Source organism: Lipotes vexillifer, unplaced genomic scaffold, assembly GCF_000442215.2.
Source record: "Lipotes vexillifer unplaced genomic scaffold, Lipotes_vexillifer_v1.1 scaffold58, whole genome shotgun sequence".
Lineage (NCBI taxonomy): Eukaryota > Metazoa > Chordata > Mammalia > Artiodactyla > Lipotidae > Lipotes > Lipotes vexillifer.
Window position 1 is genome coordinate 1,308,256 of NW_006781997.1, and position 20,870 is coordinate 1,329,125.

General features: G+C 35.3%; 1 protein-coding gene across 1 annotated transcript in view; it reads left to right on the top strand.

The window, feature by feature from the left end:
• The window catches only part of TBC1D32 (TBC1 domain family member 32), a 176,046-nt gene that overhangs the window by 86,575 nt on the left and 68,601 nt on the right, over positions 1-20,870 (top strand). Inside the window, exons 23-25 of the mRNA XM_007454903.1 lie at positions 2,047-2,135; positions 18,777-18,885; positions 19,625-19,721. Coding sequence (XP_007454965.1) covers positions 2,047-2,135; positions 18,777-18,885; positions 19,625-19,721 — 295 coding nt within the window. The remainder of the gene's footprint in view (positions 1-2,046; positions 2,136-18,776; positions 18,886-19,624; positions 19,722-20,870) is intronic.

Sequence of the window (20,870 nt, forward strand, 5' to 3'; positions counted from 1 at the left end):
CAAGCTAGACAATATGCTTTCTAAAAAGCACAGTTTCAGACTCCTTTTTGAGTCCCAAGCCTTACTTGCACTAACTTATTTCTCAGAAGCTGTTGCTTAATTTAGGAAACTGATTGCCTTATTGACACACATTGTAGTGCTTACAAACTGAATTTCTCCATAAGGTGGGCTTCCCGGGAGTTTACTTCCCTAAGTGGTGATCCATCAGTGTAATCCTCTTTGAAGAAGAATTTATTTACTGTAACATTTGTTCTCTGAAAATGCATTATCATTGATAGATAGCTGCTATTAGCTTGTTGGTAATACATTCTCTACCTTGTATTCTTACAGTATCTAGTACTTAGATTCAGAACTAGAACTTTGGAGGCACAAGGTGTCATGTACTGTTTTGAAATGAGTGTCCAGCTAAGTAGCAGCCAACAAGGACAGATTATTTAAGATAGCAATCTTTTCATTCTTCATTGTTAGGCAGTTTATTTAATATTTGCTGATTGTAAACTCTTTGTGCTAATATTTACACATTTTACAAGATGTTTGTAGAATGGTAAATGCATTCCTAAGTGTTCCATGTAAACTTTCAGTTGGTAAGTTCATACAAAATCCAGTTTTTACTGTGTCTTGTTTAGTATTTTTCAGATGTGATTTTTAGATCCATTATTTCCTCCTCCTTACAGTCTTATTTCCTGGCCTCTTATGTATTTGATATGTTTGTACTATCATCTACATAGACCTCAGGAAATATTATGTGACTGTTCCCTAGCATAACCATTTTTCTTTTGCCCTGTTGGTTACAGAAATATCTTGAATTTAAACTCGTGGAAGGTAACAAGTTTCTTGATCAGGAAAATGATCAGTGAGAGAGACAAGTATTTGCTATGAATAAATTTCTTAGGCCTGAACCCAAAGATATGCACAAAAGCCAGGTCTTATAGAAAGAAAGGCTTTTAGAGAATGCTCAAAATTTTGTGATAGGCTTAAATTGTCAGTGCTTGGGACAATTGATGGCACCTAGGCATCAGGTTCTCTCTGTACTTGCATCAGTGATTTTTAAGCATGGTTACCCATTGCAACAACAGTGGGAAGCTTTTACAAGGATGTTAATGCCAGAATCATACCCCAGGGATAGTGACTTAATTGCTTTGGGATAGAGCTTGGGCAGCTATTACACTTAATTTTTTTTTTTTTTTTTTTTTTTTTTGGCTGTGTTGGGTCTTTGCTGTGCGTGGGCTTTCTCTAGTTGCAGCGAGCGGGGGCTACTCTGTTGCAGTGCATGGGCTTCCCATTGTGGTGGCTTCTCTTGTTGCGGAGCGTGGGCTCTAGGCGCGCGGGCTTCAGTAGTTGTTGCATGCAGGCTCAGATGTGGCTCGCGGGCTCTAGAGAGCAGGCTCAGTAGTTGTGGCACACAGGCTCAGTAGTTGTGGCTCACGGGCTCTAGAGCGCAGGCTCGGTAGTTGTGGCACACGGGCTTTGTTGCTCTGTGACATGTGGGATCTTCCTGGACCAGGGCTCGAACCCGTGTCCCCTGCATTGGCAGGCAGATTCTTAACCACTGCGCTGCCAGGGAGGCCCTATATTTACTTTTTAAGTTCTCTAGGTGATTGCACTGTTTGCTCAGGGCTGGAAACAACTGCTTTATATGAGCAGAGAATATCTATTAACAAAATCTCAAATAGTTCCTAGATAAAACTATTTAAGTCCACCGTTCATGCTTCACATTTTTAGAGTTCATATTTGTTTTTCAAGGTAGTTTACATTTTTAGCAGTTTAAACAGTATTTAACGGGCTGCAATAAGCAGCTTTGGCTAAACATTTGATTCATTTCAGGAATGTTTACACGTCTTGATGCTCATACCACACCCAGACCAATTAATTCAGAATCTCTAGGGGTGAGATTTAGGCTTAATTAAAAAAAGGTTTTTTTAAACAGTTCCCTACATTCAAATGCAAAGCCGAGTTTGAGAACCACAAATCTAAATAAATATTTGTTGATTTGATTTTCTTTAAATGGTTTCAGCCAAGAACAATCTAACTAAGTCTCTTTTACAGGATATTATTGACAGACTTATAATTTTGAATTCTGAAGCCAAGATTCGTTCTTTATTCAACTATGAACAATCACACATCTTTGGTCTAAGGTAAGATGCTGAATTTCACTTGATCTTTTCTTATTGTGAAAACAGTTAAGGATATGTTCTATATACTTTAAAAAAATATTTAAAATAAGCTAATTTTTAAAGCATGTTTAAATGTAATTTGTCTTCCTGTAATATTACAAAGTAAATTATAGTCACTAGATTTTTACATTATGACTTTTGCCACATTTAGGTTCTGTATTATCACAGTGTATTTCACTTTTGCTCGATTCATTAGAGGCATTCTGTGGACTATTCAGTTTACTCAGGAGTCAACTGGGGCTTCCCTGGATTGGTGTTGGATTGGACTCCTGCCATAATATAGTCTTGAAAGAGGCCTAGAAATGGATGATTTATCTTGCCCAAATGTTGCTCCTCAATGTTAATCATACTCTTTAACCCAAGGATTAAATATTTTCTGGTTGAATTTATATTCCTTAACATTTAAAAGCAGCTGAATTAAAGAAAATTTTCACTTTCATAGGTTCATGATTTCCTTTCTACTAGCAAAGTAACTTTTAAAAGTATGAGGGGGCGGAGGTCCGTGAGAATGTTCTACCTAAGAAATAAAGCAATTACTTTTCTAAAATTAGATTTCTCTAATGGTAGTGTATATTATAAGTCTTAAGCCTTTTTTTACATTCATTAATAGCTGAGTTTCATTTTTGGATTTATAGTTCAAAGAAGGTAGGAAAAAAAGCTGCAGCTATTATAGTTCTTTGGGGTGGTATGCTCTTTATCTCAAAACGTACTTTCACATTAAATTTTAACTTTCTGTGAATAGCATCAGATAATCATATAGCAAGCAGTGATGAGGAATTCTGGGGAAAATCTATCAGTAGAATCTCCTTTTGCATAGCAAGTATGTTTCTGAGTTTTCTAATTCTAGAACATAGATTTTGGTCTCTTGTTGTTAATATGTTGAGTAAATTTTTTTTTTCTGTATGTTTTCTTTCTTTTATAGAGTAATATTTTCTTTTGGTGTTCTGGCAAAATATTTAGCAGTAGGATTTTAAGTCACGTAAAAAGCAATCCAAGAAGTAAAATGCTCCTGGGAATAAAATATATTAATTTGCATAGTGTATGCTTTCTCATAATGTCTAAATGGAAACTAGAAAATTTGCCATCCCGTTGTAGATACCTATAATAGCCGTGCAATATAGTGGTCAGCAGCATGGACTCTGGAGTCAGTCTACCTACTGTTTACTAGTTTTGTGAAGGGAGAGCTCAGTTACCCATCTGTAAAATGGAGGATAATTATATACTTTTCCTCACAGAGTTACCATGAGACTTACATATGAAAAATTAGAAGGGCTTATAGCAGTGCTTGGCACATAGCAAAAAGCACTGTAAAAATGTTAGTAATAGATATAAAGCAGCAGCACTTTGTTTCTTTATATCTGTCTACTTGCTGTATATGGTTTTTGAGTTTTACTTAGGAAATAAATTGACTTCATTTTTTCAGTATCTCAGTAGTCTTCCACACCTGCCAAGAAATGTGCTGTTTACAATATCAGCATTCAGACAAAGAAAATGACAAAACCACTTTTTGAGGAAAAGTTTGTATTTTAATTTTATGTGTCTTTTAACAAATTTTTCTTTGACAAGGAATTTCATGGTATTTTGAAGTCCATGCTTATAATACTCAGTTGTATTTTTAAGTTATGCGTCTCAAGTTAACTTTCATCTTTTAAATGAAACTTTCACTTTTCTATGAAAGTTTACTTTCATTTTTTAAATGAAACTTTCATTTGTCTATGAAAGTTTACTTTCATTTGTCTAATATTTCAGTCTAGCATCGGTCACTGAGGTCCAGTGGTGATAATTTAAATCATAGCTTAGTATTATATAAATCTCGTGTTTCTATGTATTTCAGATTTTTGCCTGTATCATTTTCTTTCACTCCCACAGTTTTTTGTTTTTAATTGTACCGTTCCCTCCCAGTAAGTCATCTCATTAATGTGCTTGATTTCTACATTTAGCATTGCTTTGTTCCATTCACTTTATTTTTTTTCCCCTTGCTTCAAAAATCTAGACTAGCATGATGGTAAGTTTGGTACAGTTTCTTTAGGTTTACCGCAGCTCTTAGATGAGGCTAATTTGGGGCCTAAGGAAATGTGGATTTTCACATTCAACAGCATCACATTCTATTTAAGTTTCTGAATTTTTATTTGCCAAGATCTTCTTACAAATCTTATATTGTAAATGACTAATATACAAGAAGGTTGCTCCTTTGATTAGCCCTCCTATCCTCTTTGTTTCCACTTCCAACCTGTCCTTTTCTACTACTGGTATCAGTGTGCAGACATGCCTTCACATCTCCCATTTTACAATGAAATGAAACAAAACACACGCACAGAGAAACTCCTTGACATCACATCTCTCTGCAGTCACTGTCCTATTTCTCTGCCTCTTGCAGCAAAATGTATCTATACGAACTGTCCCTACTTGCTCACCTCTGCTTACTTCTTAGCCCCCTTAGATTTGACACTGACTTTACAGTTCTGTCAGAACTGCACATCCTACTCATCTCAAGGTCACTTATAACTTTTATGCTGATGAATCTAGTGGATTCTTCTCTTGATCCTCATCTTACTGAAGGTAACATTTGACATAATGGGCCATTTCTGTGTGAAAGTTCTTTTAGCTTCTGTGATACCACATACTCCTATGGCTGCAGTTTCTCCTCCTTTTCATTCTCTAAGCAACTTCTGAATGTTCGAATACTCAGGGCTTGGTCCTGGGTCCACTTTTTTTCTTTACACTCTGCCCCTAGTTCATCCACTTACTCCTTTGCCTTTAAGTATCACCTGTATGCCAACGGATGCCCCAATTTATATCCCCAATCTAAACTATCATTCTGAGCTACTAGACTCATATATATGACTGCATCCTGATATCTCAATTCATACATTTCTCAGATATCACAAACTTGTCTAAAATTGAACTCTTGGGTCTTCTCCCACAAAAACAAAGCAAATCTTTCATTTCCATCTCATTAAGTGGCCCAACTATCTATTTAGTTGTTCAATCTTGAGTCATCTTAACTTTCTTTCTTTGTGTTTCAAACAATAATTTGTCTATTATAAAGAAATTAACCAATGCAGGAAATTAAATATAATAAATTAAATGAAATTCCTCCTAACTCTGAAAGTGATATTATTAACACTGAGGAAAATCATTCTAGATGTCTTATATGCATATACAGACAGAAGAATAGCTATATGGAAATATTTTATAAAAATGGAATCATAATATGGTTTCTATTTTAAATTCTAAATGAATTTTATAGAAAAGGAAAAGAAACCCTAGTGAAACAGAAGGAATTGCTGAATTTCAAATAGCTGTTTTTTCACTCCAGAGGTAATTATTTCCCCGGCAATTCCTAGAGCTTAAGAACAAAGATTATATAAAACACTTCAAGTGGTTTGAGCATTATAATTCACTTTTAGACAGTATGCTCTGTGCTACATGTGGGAGATGTAATAATGTGTAAATATGATGTGGTTCTCATTCTCTTTAACTTGGCTACCTAGTGAGGAATTGGATTTTAAGATAATGAAAAACGTGAGGTAATTAATGCAGAAGAGAATAGCATCTTGCGCGGTACGTGGGCCTCTCACTGTTGTGGCCTCTCGCGTTGCGGAGCCCAGGCTCCGGACGCGCAGGCTCAGAAGCCGTGGCTCAGGGGCCCAGCCGCTCTGCGGTATGCGGGATCTTCCTGGACTGGGGCATGAACCTCTGTCCCCTGCATCGGCAGGCGGACGCTCAACCACTGCGCCACCAGGGAAGCCTGAGAATAGCATCTTTATAAAGCTCTCCATCTTCCCATTTTAAATAACTGGCAATTCAAGACTCTATTATGGGCCTTTCAAGGAGCTCCAGAATATCTCCACCTTTCCTGTGTATAATATTTTCCACCTTCCTCAACCTGAACTAATGCTCTGAGTAAGTTAGACTTATCTCCCTCAAGCACAGTGTTTATTATTGCCTCTATACCTGTTTGTCTTGAATATTGTCTTCACTTCTGCTGTCTTTGTACAAATTTGGATCATCCTTCAAGGCAAAGCTTGCTTCATGAATTACTTTCTCCAGGGCTTATTATAAGAACACTCTGATAGTTTTCCTGAATGTCCTTTGCCTTTTTTGTCATTCACACATTCTTAATTTTATTTCTGTCTCTGACTAAAACTTCCCAAGGGAGTATCATTTTCTTTTACTTTCATGTCCACCACATTGCCAAGGACTTTTTGGTTATTTGTTTAACATTCATTTGCTAAATTTGTTGATTAAAAACAGTTGCCTGGAAACTTTTTTAAAGAAAGTTGTACATTATATGCTGGGTGCAAATTATTTTCTTGAACACCTGTCTTTTAAGGGCACTAATTAAGGCACAATGAGGTTTTTGTCCTGGATAATTTGAGCTATAATTAACATGACGTATTAATTTCAGGTGTGTAGCATAATGAGTTGATACTTGTATGTATTGTGAAACGGTCACCACAAAAGTCTAGTTAAGATCATCATCATACATAGTTACAGGAATCTTTTTTTTCTTGTGATGAGAACTTTTAAGATTTACTGTCTTAGCAGCTTTCAAATACAGAATACACTCTTCACCCATTTTGAGCGCCCCCCCACCGCCACCCTTGGCAATCACCAGTTTGTTCTCTGTATCTGAGCTATTTGGTTTTTTTTAAATAACATGCTTATATACTATGTCTTGATTTTTGAAATTTAGATTTGATCTCTTGTCTTTTTTGAATACTTTTAAAATTTTTATTTATTTATTTGGCTGCGTTGGGTCTTAGCTGCAACACTTGGGATCTTTGTCACTGCGTGTGGGATCTTTGTCGCAGCATGCAGGCTCTTTAGTTGCGGCATGTGAACTCTTAGTTATGACATGTGGGATCTTGTTCCCTGACCAGGGATCGAACCCGGGCCCCCTGCCTTGGGAATGCAGAGTCTTAGCCACTGGAACACCAGGGAAGTTTCTGATCTTTTGTCTTAAAGAATTTCAAGTCTTAGGACTTAGGTTTCCTCTGCTCTCCCTCTCTCCCTGCTCTATAGTTTCATCACAATCTTGATTAAATCACTATTGAAAGTTTACATTATTGTGTCTATATAAATATTATTCATTTATGGGCCAAGTAGTATACTATGACTATTGCATTTTTCCTACTTTATTTTTTCTGAAGTTAACAATTTCATGGCTTTTTCCCATTTGCTTCATTTTCTGTGTATCTACTAATGTATTTCCAGACTGTCCTTAAAAAAAAAAAAAAAATACACTACCTCTGCTGCTGCATAATACTTGTATAGTGCTCATTACGTCCCAGGTACTGGTATTAGTTTCACATTTAAATCTCTTAATTTTAGAACCACCCTATCAAATAGGTACTCTAATTAGCTTCATTTTTTTTTAAATGACTCAGCTGAGCCACAGAAGTTAAGCCTTTTAAGATGACACACCTAGTAATTAATGAAGCTGGTATTTGGACCCAGATGGTCTGGTTCCAGAGAATATAATGCCTGACCCATACATTGCATTGTTTTACAACAGGCATCCCCAACCCCTGGTACCGGTCTGTGGCCTGTTAGGAACTGGACCGCACAGCAGGAGATGAGCAGTGAGCGAGCCAAACTTCATCTGTATTTGCAGCTGCTCCCCATCGCTCGCATTACTGCCTGAGCTCCGCCTCCTATCAGATCAGCGTAGGCATTACATTCTTACAGGAGCTCAAACTGTACTGTGAACTGTGCATGTGAGGGATCTAGGTTGCGTGCTCCTTATGAGACTCTAATGCCTGATGATCTGAGGTGGAGCTGAGGCAGTGATGCTAGCTCTGGGGAGCGGCTGCAAATACAGATTATCATTAGCAGAGAGGTTTGACTGCACAGAGACCATAATAAATCAATTGCTTGCAGACTCATATCAAAACCCTATCAGTGAGTGGCAAGTGAAAACAAGCTCTTGGCTCCCACTGATTCTGCATTATGGTGAGTTGTATAATTATTTCATTATATATTACAATGTAATAATAACAGAAATAAAGTGCACAGTAAATGTAATGCACTTGAATCATCCTGAAACCATTCCCCCCCACCCCCCAGTCCATAGAAAAATTGTCCTCCTCAAAACCAGTCCCTGGTGCCAAAAAGGTTGGGGACTGCTATTTTGCAACATAAATGTCAAGGGCCTTATAACCATTCTGTCCAATTATATTTTATAGTCTCAAGGTTTTTACATTCTTGAAGGCAGGGACCATGTCCTGTTCATATTTGTGAATAATAAACTAAAGGACATCAGGTAATATTTTACCTTTTTTTCTTATATCACATGTGTTTGTACTGGAGGATCTTTTAGCCTTATATATCAGCCTTCCTGGGATTTCCCTTCACCGTCATCCTGGGAATTGCTTCTTCTCTCTTCTGAGATGGATTCTCTTTTACCTGGGATTTAATTTCCTATTTCTTGGTTTACTCCCATGTTTTGATGGAGATAACTTTTTCAGAAAGGATTGTGGGATGGAGATGTCCACAGTGTAATGTCGGGAGCTACAAAACAAATGGGTAAATTGTAACTGATTTAGTAGGTCAGCAAAGCTAAAAGTAAATTGGCAGGGAATGCCCAGAAGCAACTTTTTATCACAGTATTCTAGAAACACTAGGAATTAGAGACACCACTGAAAATGGAGATGAAAATAGAGGATTAAGTATTAAAGTCTAAGATTTTCAATAATAGGATTAGTTCAAATTCTAAGATTTAGATATGCCCTCACATTCTCTCAATTCCTACCCACTCAGCCTAGGTTACTGTTCTTCCCAACTTCGGCAGAACAGTGGAGGTTTACCTTCTGGAAACCGTGAATCAGAGACAAGTGCAGCTAAGGGAAGGGGTATTGTGTTGAAAAAGATTAAATGTTATTATCTGTCAGTTCAGGAGAGATATTATCATTCAATTTCCTCTCCTCCCCAAATTTGTTTTTCTTAGCATTAATAAGGCATTGTTTTTCCATCTGCTTACTTTTTCCCTATGTATCTACCAGTAATATATCTCAAGACTTTTTCTGCAAAAGCGTAATAATAATAATGTCAAATATAACAGTGCTTACTGTGTGTCAGGTATTATTCTAAGCACTTGGAGGATTGGTTTAAGAAGATTGGTGGAAGAGGTATATAGATTATCCTCTGAGAATACACTCAGATTTAGGGAATATTTTTGACTCATGTCAATGCTCTGATCTCTCCTTCTGCAAAGGAGGTAAAATAATCCCTTTTGTTTGGGTCAGCCTCTTTCCTCAGCTACCCTAGTGCTTACTCAGCTGGGCTTATGAGCAAAGTAGACATGGTGGCAGGGGCTAGACATTGTTTATCAAATAAGGATCAAAAAACAGGAATATTTATTTAACAAAGAGAACATGGATTTGCTCCAAAATGTTAGGAGACCATGTGTGTATCTTGTATTGCCCCTTGCTAGAATCTCCATATTGTATCTAATCAGCCATTAAGTTTGAACATTGAATCTGCTGGATTAAAGGCTCAAGTGATAGAGTTTCTAGATTTGGAGCCTGCCTCAGATCTTATTCTAGCCTCTAGGTCACATAAAATTGATAGTTAGGGGTTACTTGATATAAATCAGAGAAGCATACCCAAATATTGTAGGTGTTGCTTCTAAAACTCACAGAGGCTAAAATCATGCATTATGTCACTTCCTTGGTGGTAAATAGTATAAGATTTAATAATACATCATGTATATTACATGTGATATCTTGACATTCTAGGCTACTAGAACTCAAACTTCACTGAGATGCCAATGAAATGTCCCATTTATTTGGATCTCTCACTCTCTGGCACACCTTTTTTTTTTTTTTTTTTTTACTAAAACATGTAGAATGCCAGATATTTCCTTTTCACCTAGGTCCAGTTAACATATCATTGGTAGAGTAGTTTTTCACGATGACCTGAGGGATGATAGGACAATCAAGGCTGCCCTGGACTAAATTTTGTTAAAATGAAAGATGTATTACTGTCCATGTTGGGTGAAAGCAGACTGCTCCTGGTATTCACATTGGCCAAATTAGCAGTATCTTTTCAGTTAGAGGCTTTGTTAATTTACTCTCCTAAGGAGACTTCATCCTGATTATGTCTTTTGTTACATATAATTAACAGATACACTAAGGCAGGAAACATGTGCAGACTGAGCAATGCAGCATAAAATGTCTAATAAAGATATGGACTTAGCCTTCAGTGCCTGAGGTGAGATGAGAAAGCTGTTATTAGATGTCGTCAATAAACCTGACTCAAATAAGGCAGTAGATTTGATTGAATATCACCACAGGTATACAAATGCTTTCGTGGAGTTACTACAGGGACCTGGATCCTTCCCCACTTTAAATAGTCATTTCATGCCTCCAAAAGCTTTGCTGTAAGCAGACAAACTCTTATGTCTTCACCACCTTCAAACAGCAACACCATATCCCTGAGTGCTAGACTGTTTGGGTTCCTGGGAACCATAAGGCTATAATAGTGTCTGTAATATTTGCACATTGCTTAGGATTGTATGAAATAGAGAATGAACAGCTAAGGTCTGTGATACTGTCTGTCTTTTGGTGTACAGAAACTTCTCTTATTTTGATAAAAGTAACCTATAACACCTAACAACCTAAGAGGGTTTGTGCCTGGGGTATGTAGACTCCATCTAATTCTGTGTTCTGAGAGAGAGATACACTTACATATTCACAAACACTTTGAAATTTCTTCTGTGAAACTTACCATTGATATCTTTACATTAACTTTATTTCTAATACTTTATCTGTCCATAAAATACTGAAAATATACCATTAAAGCACTTATCCAGTAATGAATTTGGATTCATCTTGGATAATTGTTGATTTTCTTTGGAATACTTCTTGATATAACTAACTTTATGTTTGAAATAAGCAGCAGATTTTTTTCTTCGGGAAATTTGGGTTGGGGCCAACAAAACTTCACAATTTGTTACTTGTAAGCCTAATAATATGTAAGTTTTGAGACATATTTTTATGGTCACTTTTTAAAAATTAATGGATATAAAATAATCTTCACACAACACTCCAATTCACTTTGTAAACCTAGCTTCATGGTTAGGCTAAAAAGATGGTCTTACTCAACTGGCTTTTTCTTCCATGTTTACTGTAGCTGCTAGCTTATACAAATATGCTGATACAATTAATGAAACATTAAGATCTGTTTATTAGATGATTACATGATTGAGTAGTAAATGGCACTCATTGTTATCAAGGCTTTTATGTATAATTATTAAAGTATGCATTGTTTTATTGGTGTTTTCGATTTGTTCATTTATTGCACACGTTTATATTTCTTATAGATATAATGCTATACTTTTTCCCAATATCCACCCAAGCATAACACAAGTTTTTAATGAAATATTAAAAATATAAATCCTGCATAAAATATAAACATAAATTTAGCAAAGTGTTCTAAAATAAATGTCTACATAAAATCCCAGTCAAGTAAACAAAGAGAACTTACTGGTACTATGCATTTGTTGATCATGACTGCCTCCCATCTCCCTAATGGGTAACCACTATTCTGACTTTTATGGTATTTACTACTTTATTTTATATTTTTACTACTTAGTTGTGTATTTCCAAAAAAATACATTTAATTTTGTTGATTTTTGGGCTTTATTTTAGTGGTAGCATAGACCGTATACTCTGTGACATCTGACCTTTTATATGTAGCATTATGTTTCTAAGGTCAATATTCATTGCTATATGATATTCCATAGCATGAGTATACTGTATCTTATTTATATATTATGCTACTAGCAGACATTTGAGATACTTATAGTTCTCTAGTTTGGGCTATTATAAACAACTCTACTACACGTGGAACATTAGCTACGTATCTCTGTGTGCATATATATACATAATTTTTTTGTGTGTTACAGAAAAGGTATCTAAATATTCAAAGGTATGTTTTTGAACTTCCTATTCTATTCAGTTGGATTTTGTTCATCCTTGTACAAATATTAGATTCTGTTAATTACTATAGCTTTATAATATGTTACAATGATTGATAAGGTGATTGTTCCCACTTGTTTCTTTTCCAAAAATATTGTGGCTACTTTTAGTCCTTTTCTTTCCATACAAATTTTAGAATCATCTTGTCACACAAACCAGCCCACTGGGATTTTAATTATCCTTGGATTGAATCTACAGATAAATAGTGAGTGAACTGACATCTTTATAATACTGAGTTTTCCAATCTGTAAACATTGTATATAACTCCATTTTATTTAAGTATTCTCTAATTACTCTCATTAGGACATTGGAGTTTTTTTCATAGGTCTTATATATCTTTTGTTAATTTAATATTTGTAGCCTTATGTTCCCCAGTATATACTACAGCATGTGGCAATATTACCCAGTGGTTTAAGAGCATGGACTCTGGAACCACATCGTCAAAGTGATTTTAGACAAGATTCGTAACCTCTCTATGCCTCCATTTCTTCATATGTGAAATGGAGACAGTAACTCTACCTTCCTTGGAGTTATTGTGAGACTAAATATGTCACATAAATTTAGAACATAGTAAGCACCATATCTGAGATAAATGTCTGAGACTGTATAGATATACCAATTAATTCATTGAACTATTCTCCTTTAAATGCTTTTAGGTTGTTAGTGGAGACGTTTTGCTGAACTCTTACCACAAACTTTGTGGCTTAAAACATTACACGCTTACCTCAGTTTCTGTCTACATACACCTTAGCTTGCTTGGTTCCTTGTTCGTAGTCTCACAAGGCTACAATCAAGGTGTCAGATGGGGCTGTGATCTCTTTTGAAGCTCAATCAGGAAAGTATCTGTTTCCAAACACAGATTTTTGGCAGAATGTAGTTCCTCATGGTTTTAGGACTAAGGGTCATGTTTTCTTGCTGCTTAGAGGCTAGAGCCCTTGAAGCTTTGTTAATTGAAGTCTGCCCTCAATTCTTAGAGGCTACCTGTAGTTCCTTGCCGCATGGGTTTCTCCAGTATGGCTGCTTGCTTCTTCAAAGCCAGCAGGGTAGAGAGACTCCAGCGAGAACGGCATACTGTTCTTCAAACATGCCAGTCGTGCTCTCAACCTTCAGTCCCTTGCTCAAGCTGTTTGCTCTGCCTTGGAACGTTTTTCCCTCAGATAGCTCCATGGCTTCTTTCTTCATTTCTTTTAGGTCTTTACTCAGGTGTCACCTTCTTGCTGAGGTCTTTCCTAACTACCTTATTTGAAATTGCGTACAGTGATCTATCCCCACTGCTCTCTTGTTACAACTCCTTATTCACTTCCCTGCTTTAGTTGTATCCATGCTGTGTGTGTTTTTTTTTGTTGTTGTTCACTGTCCCCCTCCTCTACTATTTAGCATTCCATAAAGACTGGGATTTTTGTGCATGTGTGTTCAGTGAGGTATCCTTGGCACTTAAAACAGTAATAGGCACTTAGTAGGTATTCAACCAATATTTCTTAAAATCAAGTAAATTGAATTTTATGTCATGGGGAAGGGTAGTTTCCAAATAAACAGTTTTATCATCTTCTGATAATGAACATCATTATTTCCTTTCAGATAGCATTCCTCTTTTTCTTATCTTTTTTGCATTGGCTTAAACTTCTAAAACAATGCTAAATAATGGACAGTTTTGCAGTTTTCATGACCTTAATGGGAATGCTATTTTTTGGAGGACAGGGAGTAGAGAGTGGATGTTGAATCTTAGGTTAAGTAGCTTTCACGCATCTGGTCAGATGATTATATATTTTCTTTTACATATAGATGTCATGAATTATATCAGGAGATGTTTCAATATTAAACTGTCCTTTTCTTCCTGGAATGAACAGTGCTTGATCACAGTATGCTATTCTTTTAATTTACTGCTGGATCAAATTTGCTAACCTTACATTATTCCTAGTATTTGTAGGATTTTAAAAGTCTTACATCATTTGTTAAAGTTTCTATTTACTCATTCTCTAATGAGATTTCAGTCCAGGCATGTATCTGCTTTCAGAGCTACTCTAATTCACCTTGGATCATCTCATTGTCCATCTAGAGTCTATGGACTCCTCTTTTCAAATCATAAACTAGAGAATGTTGAGGTTATTTTCATTACCTGTTCACTGATTTAGTAACCTAAAGAAAGTAGAAAGGTCACTAGGTCCTCCCTAAACCTTTATAACTTAAAGCCTTATTACCTAGTTGGTGACAACTTGATCCTTCTTATTTTTCTAACAAAACATCTGAAGTCATCCTTGGTATCTTTCTTCTTTTTGCTCCACATATTCCATCCACCAGGAAATTCTATCTGCCTTTGACATATTTTAAATTCCTCTATATATTTGCATCTGTTTGAATTTTCTTTTGTTTATTCATGCCATTACTACACTTTTAAAATTTTCACAGCTTTGTAATATGTGTTACTATCTGGTGTTAGACCTCCTCCCAGTATTGCTTCATTGTCCTGCTGGTATTGAATGTTGCTGTGGGTATATCTGAGAACAGCTTGATTCCCTTCCCCCCAACTCCACCTCTGTTAGTGACTTATTTTTTTCCCTGGATACCCCAGTGGTTCTTTCTCTAAGTCTAATAGCTCTGTCTCAGTGTTGACTCTTTTGGTTCAGTTTACCCTGGACATGCTGTCATGGTTGCTTTTCTCGTGGAATTTGACTAGTATCTCTAAAGATATATCCTGTTAGGTTATTTCTGTTTTCTCTTCAAGAAATCAAGAGTTCAAATTCTTTATTGTCATTATGTTTTTCACACTCTCATTCTGTTCCCTGTATCATTTATTGTGCTTTTAGCAGCATCTGTTCTTTTTTGCTATTTCTAATTGTGCATTACTTTCTGTGACACGTTTGTTCTTCTGCTTCTTTGCTTAGCTCTGCCAGTTCATGTTTTATCTTTTCTGGTTGTTTTGCTGTTTCTTCCCTGTGCTTATACAGCTCTACTTTGTGCAAAGAGCTTATTGGAGACTACTGCCTTATTAAACTTCTCAGTTGAGAGATAATTGCAATATAACATTCTGTAAGTTATATAACCTGTTGATTTGATACATTTATATAACTTAAAGAATTCACGGACAATTATTTGGTCATAGTTTTGGAGTGTATAATGGCTGCCCTGTGTGTTTGTATTTGCCATCTGCTCATCCTGTTATTTCCTCCTTTTTCTTGGAGCACCTTTGTATGCGTCCTGTGGTATTTGTTTTTGGACGGGTGTGAGCTCTTTCATCATCAGCTGTTTACAGGAGGCTCATGTTGAAGAGAAGTTATGGTCATGTTCCCAGTTAGTTGAACTTTTTCTGTGGGCCTGAGTTTTCAGTCTGTGTATGTTTTTGTGTTGTCCCTGCCAATCTCACTATGCATGTAGTCAGTTTTAATTATTAATAATTGTCTCTATAACCTGTAACCAATAACTAATAATTGATTTGTCTGTGACTCCATGTTCTACCTTGTTTCTTCTATTACTACGACCAGGGATCTTCCTGCCTCTGTCTCGTGTATCCTGTTTCCACTGTTGTAAACAGAGAGTTTCATCTGAGTATACTCCTCATTTCTGAAAATTTTGTTTTTATGAATTTTTTTGAGAAATTAATTCTGTTGTTTTTCATGGGCAGCCATGACATACTTTCTCAGTTTCTTTCCTTCCCATAGTGGTCTTTGCCCAGTTTTGATTGCCCTTGACTGTCCTTCAGCTCATTTTGTGGCTAAACATTTTTATGATCTTTTCCTTCCTTCTCAATCCTTGGGGTTATCTCTAGGCTGAGAAAAGGGAAATACCAACTTACACTACCATCTTTAAACTAGAAGTCTAAGTATTCTTTTCATTTTATCTAGCACAAATGTTCTTACTTTTATAAACTAAGTACGGAACATTTCTCTAAATTGATAGTAGATTTTCCCTTAGTTTTGGATATATTTGGTTATCTTGCCAGGTTCTAGGGAGTGATATTGAATTGCCATTTTTGACTGTTAAATGCATCCACCAAACATTTTTCTATTTATGGATGCTATTGACTAGATAAAACATGTGATTGCACCAAAATTAAAAAACTGTAAAAGATATACAATGAGAAGTATATTCCCTTCAGTCTGTCAGATTCCAACCCCCCCCCCCCCCCCCCGCCAACACACACCCCCCCCCCCCCACCCAGCTAACAACTCTTACCAGTTTCTTTTTTGTCTTTGGAGAGGGAGTCTACGTAAAAACAAATATGTACTTAAATATGTATTCAAATGTTTCTCCATTTTGGTTCAAATGCTACCACTATACACATCTTGTGCCTCTTCTTTTTTACTTAACATACCTTGGAGATAGTTCCTGTGTGACTCAAAATGCATTTTCACAGTTTTTGGTTGAATCATGATCAAAACAAAATCTTCACATTCATTTTATTTTTCTTTTAATTTATAACTTCCTTTATCCCCTGTTTTTTTTATGAACCTTTTTTTTTCCAGAAGAAATATATTATGTGTAGTATTCTCCAAATTCTGGTTTTTGTGTTGACTGTTTCCCTCTTGTGGTGTCTTTTTACATATTTCTCTGAGCCTTGTATCAGTATAAACTGATAATGAGATATCTAGGATTGGTTAGTTTCAGGTTCCGTTTTTTTGGCAAGAATATTTTGTAGATGGTGCACTCACTGCACATCCTTTTTCATCACAATAGGAACCGCATGATTTCTACTTTTAGTAATGTTAAGATAGATCATTGTGTTTTGGTGTTCTCAGATTTATCTGACAATTATAAAGTTAGCCATTGACATTTCACCTAATAAATATTTCCTGGATTGGTACCAAGATGATTCTGTCATTCCTTCTGTATTTAATTGAGTAAAAAGTGGTGGCAATTTGTAGTTTTTATAGATTTGCTAATGTTCCCTAATTCATTTTTAAATTAAGTATCAGTTGAGAATAAAATTTATTATTCCTAGATTTAGATAAATTTTTAAACTAGATTAGAAATAACCCATGGTCTTTAAATGATATTTCAATTAGAAAAATTTTTGAAGTCAATTATTCAAAATGATTAAAAATATATCTGAAATAACTACCTGATTTTTCTTACAAAATTTTAATTTCCATGTCTCTTGGTTTGAGACACCAAGAAAGTTTCTAAACTTTTAGGATATATTTTTGAAAATCTACTTTTATTGTTCCTTTTTATTTAGGTTATTAAGTGTGGTATGCTGTGATCTAGACACTTTTCTCCTATTGGAGGCTCAGTATCAAGTATCTGAAATGTTACTAAATGCTCAAGAAGAAAATACCTTAGAGACCTCTGACAGTCACAGGTAAAAAATAATAATAATAAAATAATTAAGAGACAATAACAGCTTTCTTTACAGATGTTCTGTTGAGGCAGTAATTTTCTGTACAGTTTATTTAATGTTTTTCCATTATCTGAATTCAGTAGATTTAAATAAGAGTAAAAAGCAATAAAGCATAAATGTCACAGTTAAAAAGATTGTAGACAGTGTTCTTGGAGACAGCTTACAGAGTGCTACTTTCTAAGTTTCTGTTTAGTTTTTTGTTTTTTAGTTAAGACCTAACTGTATTAAGTTGTATCAGCTTTAAATTCAGACTCATGTGAAAGATGACCCATTAAACAAAACGTTTGAATTTTGTGTCCCTTATAGAGGCAATTTTTACTTCATTCTCTTAATTATGTTAGTTCATAGTTATAAATTCTGATTATTGCAAAACGAGGTTATGGTAATATCTTAAAAACTTTTTTCTATTAATATGTCATACTTACCATTACCTTGATTCGGTTGACTTATCTTGAACACACGTTCAATAGCTGGCATTGTTTTTGTGTCTGTAATTTTAAAAAAGTGTGCCTCCACCCTAGCTAGACCTTGGAAAAATAGTACAGAATACCAGCCCACATTACTGAAAACTCTAGGTTTGATATAGAAGGATAGTATTAACAGCTGCAGGAAGTGTGGAGGATACAAAGTGAAGAATTTGAATTGTCACTGGGTCTAGAACTTAAGGGAATTTTGACTAAAAATGTGGTTTCCCTGGTGGCGCAGTGGTTAAGAATCTGCCTGCCAATGTAGGAGATATGGGTTCAAACCCTGGTCCGGGAAGATCCCACATGCCACGGAGCAACTAAGCCCATGTGCCACAACTAGTGAACCTGCGTGCCACAACTACTGAAGCCTGCACGCCTAGAGCCTATGCTCCACAACAAGAGAAGCCACGGCAATGAGAAGGCCACGCAAGGCAGAGTAGCCCCAGCTCTCCACAACTAGAGAGAAAGCCTGCGCACAGCAACGAAGACCCAACGCAGCCAAAAATAAATAAATAAAATGAATAAATTTTTTAAAAAATGTGATAGAGTTGGTGTGGAAATAATGCACATCTTAATCCCATTTCTTTTTAACATGTGACGTTTATCAAGGAAATATTCTTAATCTCATTCATCTCATTATATGAATTATATCTCCAATTCTTTGCTCTGTAGCTAAGAAAGCTGTAAGATAAAAAGTGAATTTTTCAGACTCTTCTATAGAAATTGTATTGCTTTTTTTCCTCTACATTCCACTGACATCTTAAAATAAAATCATATTCAATTAACAGTAACAATTGATATATTTATTTTTCAGAGATTTTATAATTGATAGCTTATCAGTGGAGAGAAATCATGTTCTTGTTAGAATTAATCTTATTGGTGGGCCAATGGAACGAATTTTGCCTCCAAGGATACTAGAGAAGGTAAGTGGGGTAAAGAGGAGGGGGGAATGTTTTTCTGACATTTTGAAGCAAGGTAGCCAACTCAAGGGACAATAAACAACTTCTGAATATCCACATCACAGAATTGAACTTTTGTTACTAGAAAAACTTTAGGATGCAAGTAAACACTTTCTAATGAAAATAGTATTCTTCAAGGCAAGGTGTCTTGAGTGGTAGTTTGTGCTGCAGAGTAGGATATTCTTTTATTAAAAACTTGTCATTTTCCTTGTGTGTCTTTGAACACATATTAAAATTTTTTCACTTTTAATATCTTTCCCCTTCATGATACCTGATTTTTATTAGATGACTAATTCTTATTGTGTTTCATTGGCTATATTGAGTACCTCTCCTTTCATCAGTATCCATAGAGTTTGGTTTTCTCTTGAAGGGTTTTTTTGTTATTTTTACTGTTGTTTGTTGTTATATTAAGTACTTCAAGAATGGTGAGCCAGAAATGATTGACAGCATAAGAGAAATAGTTTTGTGAGCAATCTAGTTGCTACAACAAGTTATCATATTTGTGTTTAGTACTTATTTAATGTTGTTTCTATATTTCATTTTAGTATCCATTAGAGTGTTGAATTATAATGTCAGATAGCTTTTGGTTAGTTATGCTACAACTCTGGAATTTATGAAACAAAAGCCAATTTAAGTGATATTTCAGAAAGTCTTGAAATTTAATATTAAACTACTTCCTAAAGTCATCTGTCTTCTTTTTTAGGGTGATGATCCATATCCTTGGCCAATGTTTTCATCATACCCTTTACCAAACTGCTATTTGTCAGATGGTGTTACAAGAAATGCTGATCTAAAACAAGGTAAAACATTTACCATCAAGTGCCATGTTTTACTGCTTTTTTTGTTGTTATAATTTGAAAAAAGATAAAATATTATGAAGGGAGATTAATACTATTTTTCATTCAGCTCATATACCTGAATACATATATGTCTGTTTCTTTGTAAGTTTTCATTATTTCACATGTTCCTTACTAAATGAATATTTGTATGATGCTGAATAGTTCTTATCAGAACCTTTTTTTGTTTTAAAAAAGGGAATTAGTGATTTTTGATGAATTAATTCTCGATACGTAGAACTTTATTCAACAGACTAATATTTTTTAATATCCGTGTGCCATATGTAAGTCCTGTGTGCTCAGGACTTAAAATATAAATGTTATATAAACGTAATAAAATAAAAATTCTGATATTTATGACCTTTTAGGGAATACATTCAAGTAATTAGACAATTGTATGGTAGTACCTTGTGATAGGAACTAAATATATAGAAAAATGTGTAGCCTGCTAGGGTAGCACATAAGCAGATGCTCTTCCAAAGAACACTGAGTTTAAAGTGAGACGTGAAGTAAGTGTTTTCTGGGTATTAGAAGAGCATTTTTGACAGAGGAAACAGCAGTGAGACTAAAAGGAGCAAATTGTGTTAAGAACCATGAGTAGTTCAAGGATGTATGAGATTTGGAATGTGAGGACAAGCGTGACCAGAGATAAGACTTAGGCAGGTAAGCCAAGTTCAGCTGTAAGACCAGAGAACCTCAAGTTCAGGTATTTAGACTTTATCATAAGAGCAATAAAAATTCAAGCAGTTTTTAGACTTGAGAATTCTAAGATGAAAATATGAAGATTTTAAACCATTAATTTGAGAAATTAAATCTTAATATCAACATGATCTCCTTATACTATCAAACTTGCATTGGAAAGAAATAACGTATATAATTCATTTCATGTAGGTTAGATTCCACAGAGTGATTGTTGAAAAATAAGAAATTTTTCTTCTATGTGAGGCTGCATAAGCCACTTACTTTTCCCGGTGTTTACTTGCCTTAAATCAATCAATAGAGGCCATCAATTGATACATGTTTTAATTTCTATCCAGTGTTTAAGATATACACTATGTATCTCACAATTGCATAGAGACAAATTTCTATTTTTTTTCTGTCTACCTAGCTTAG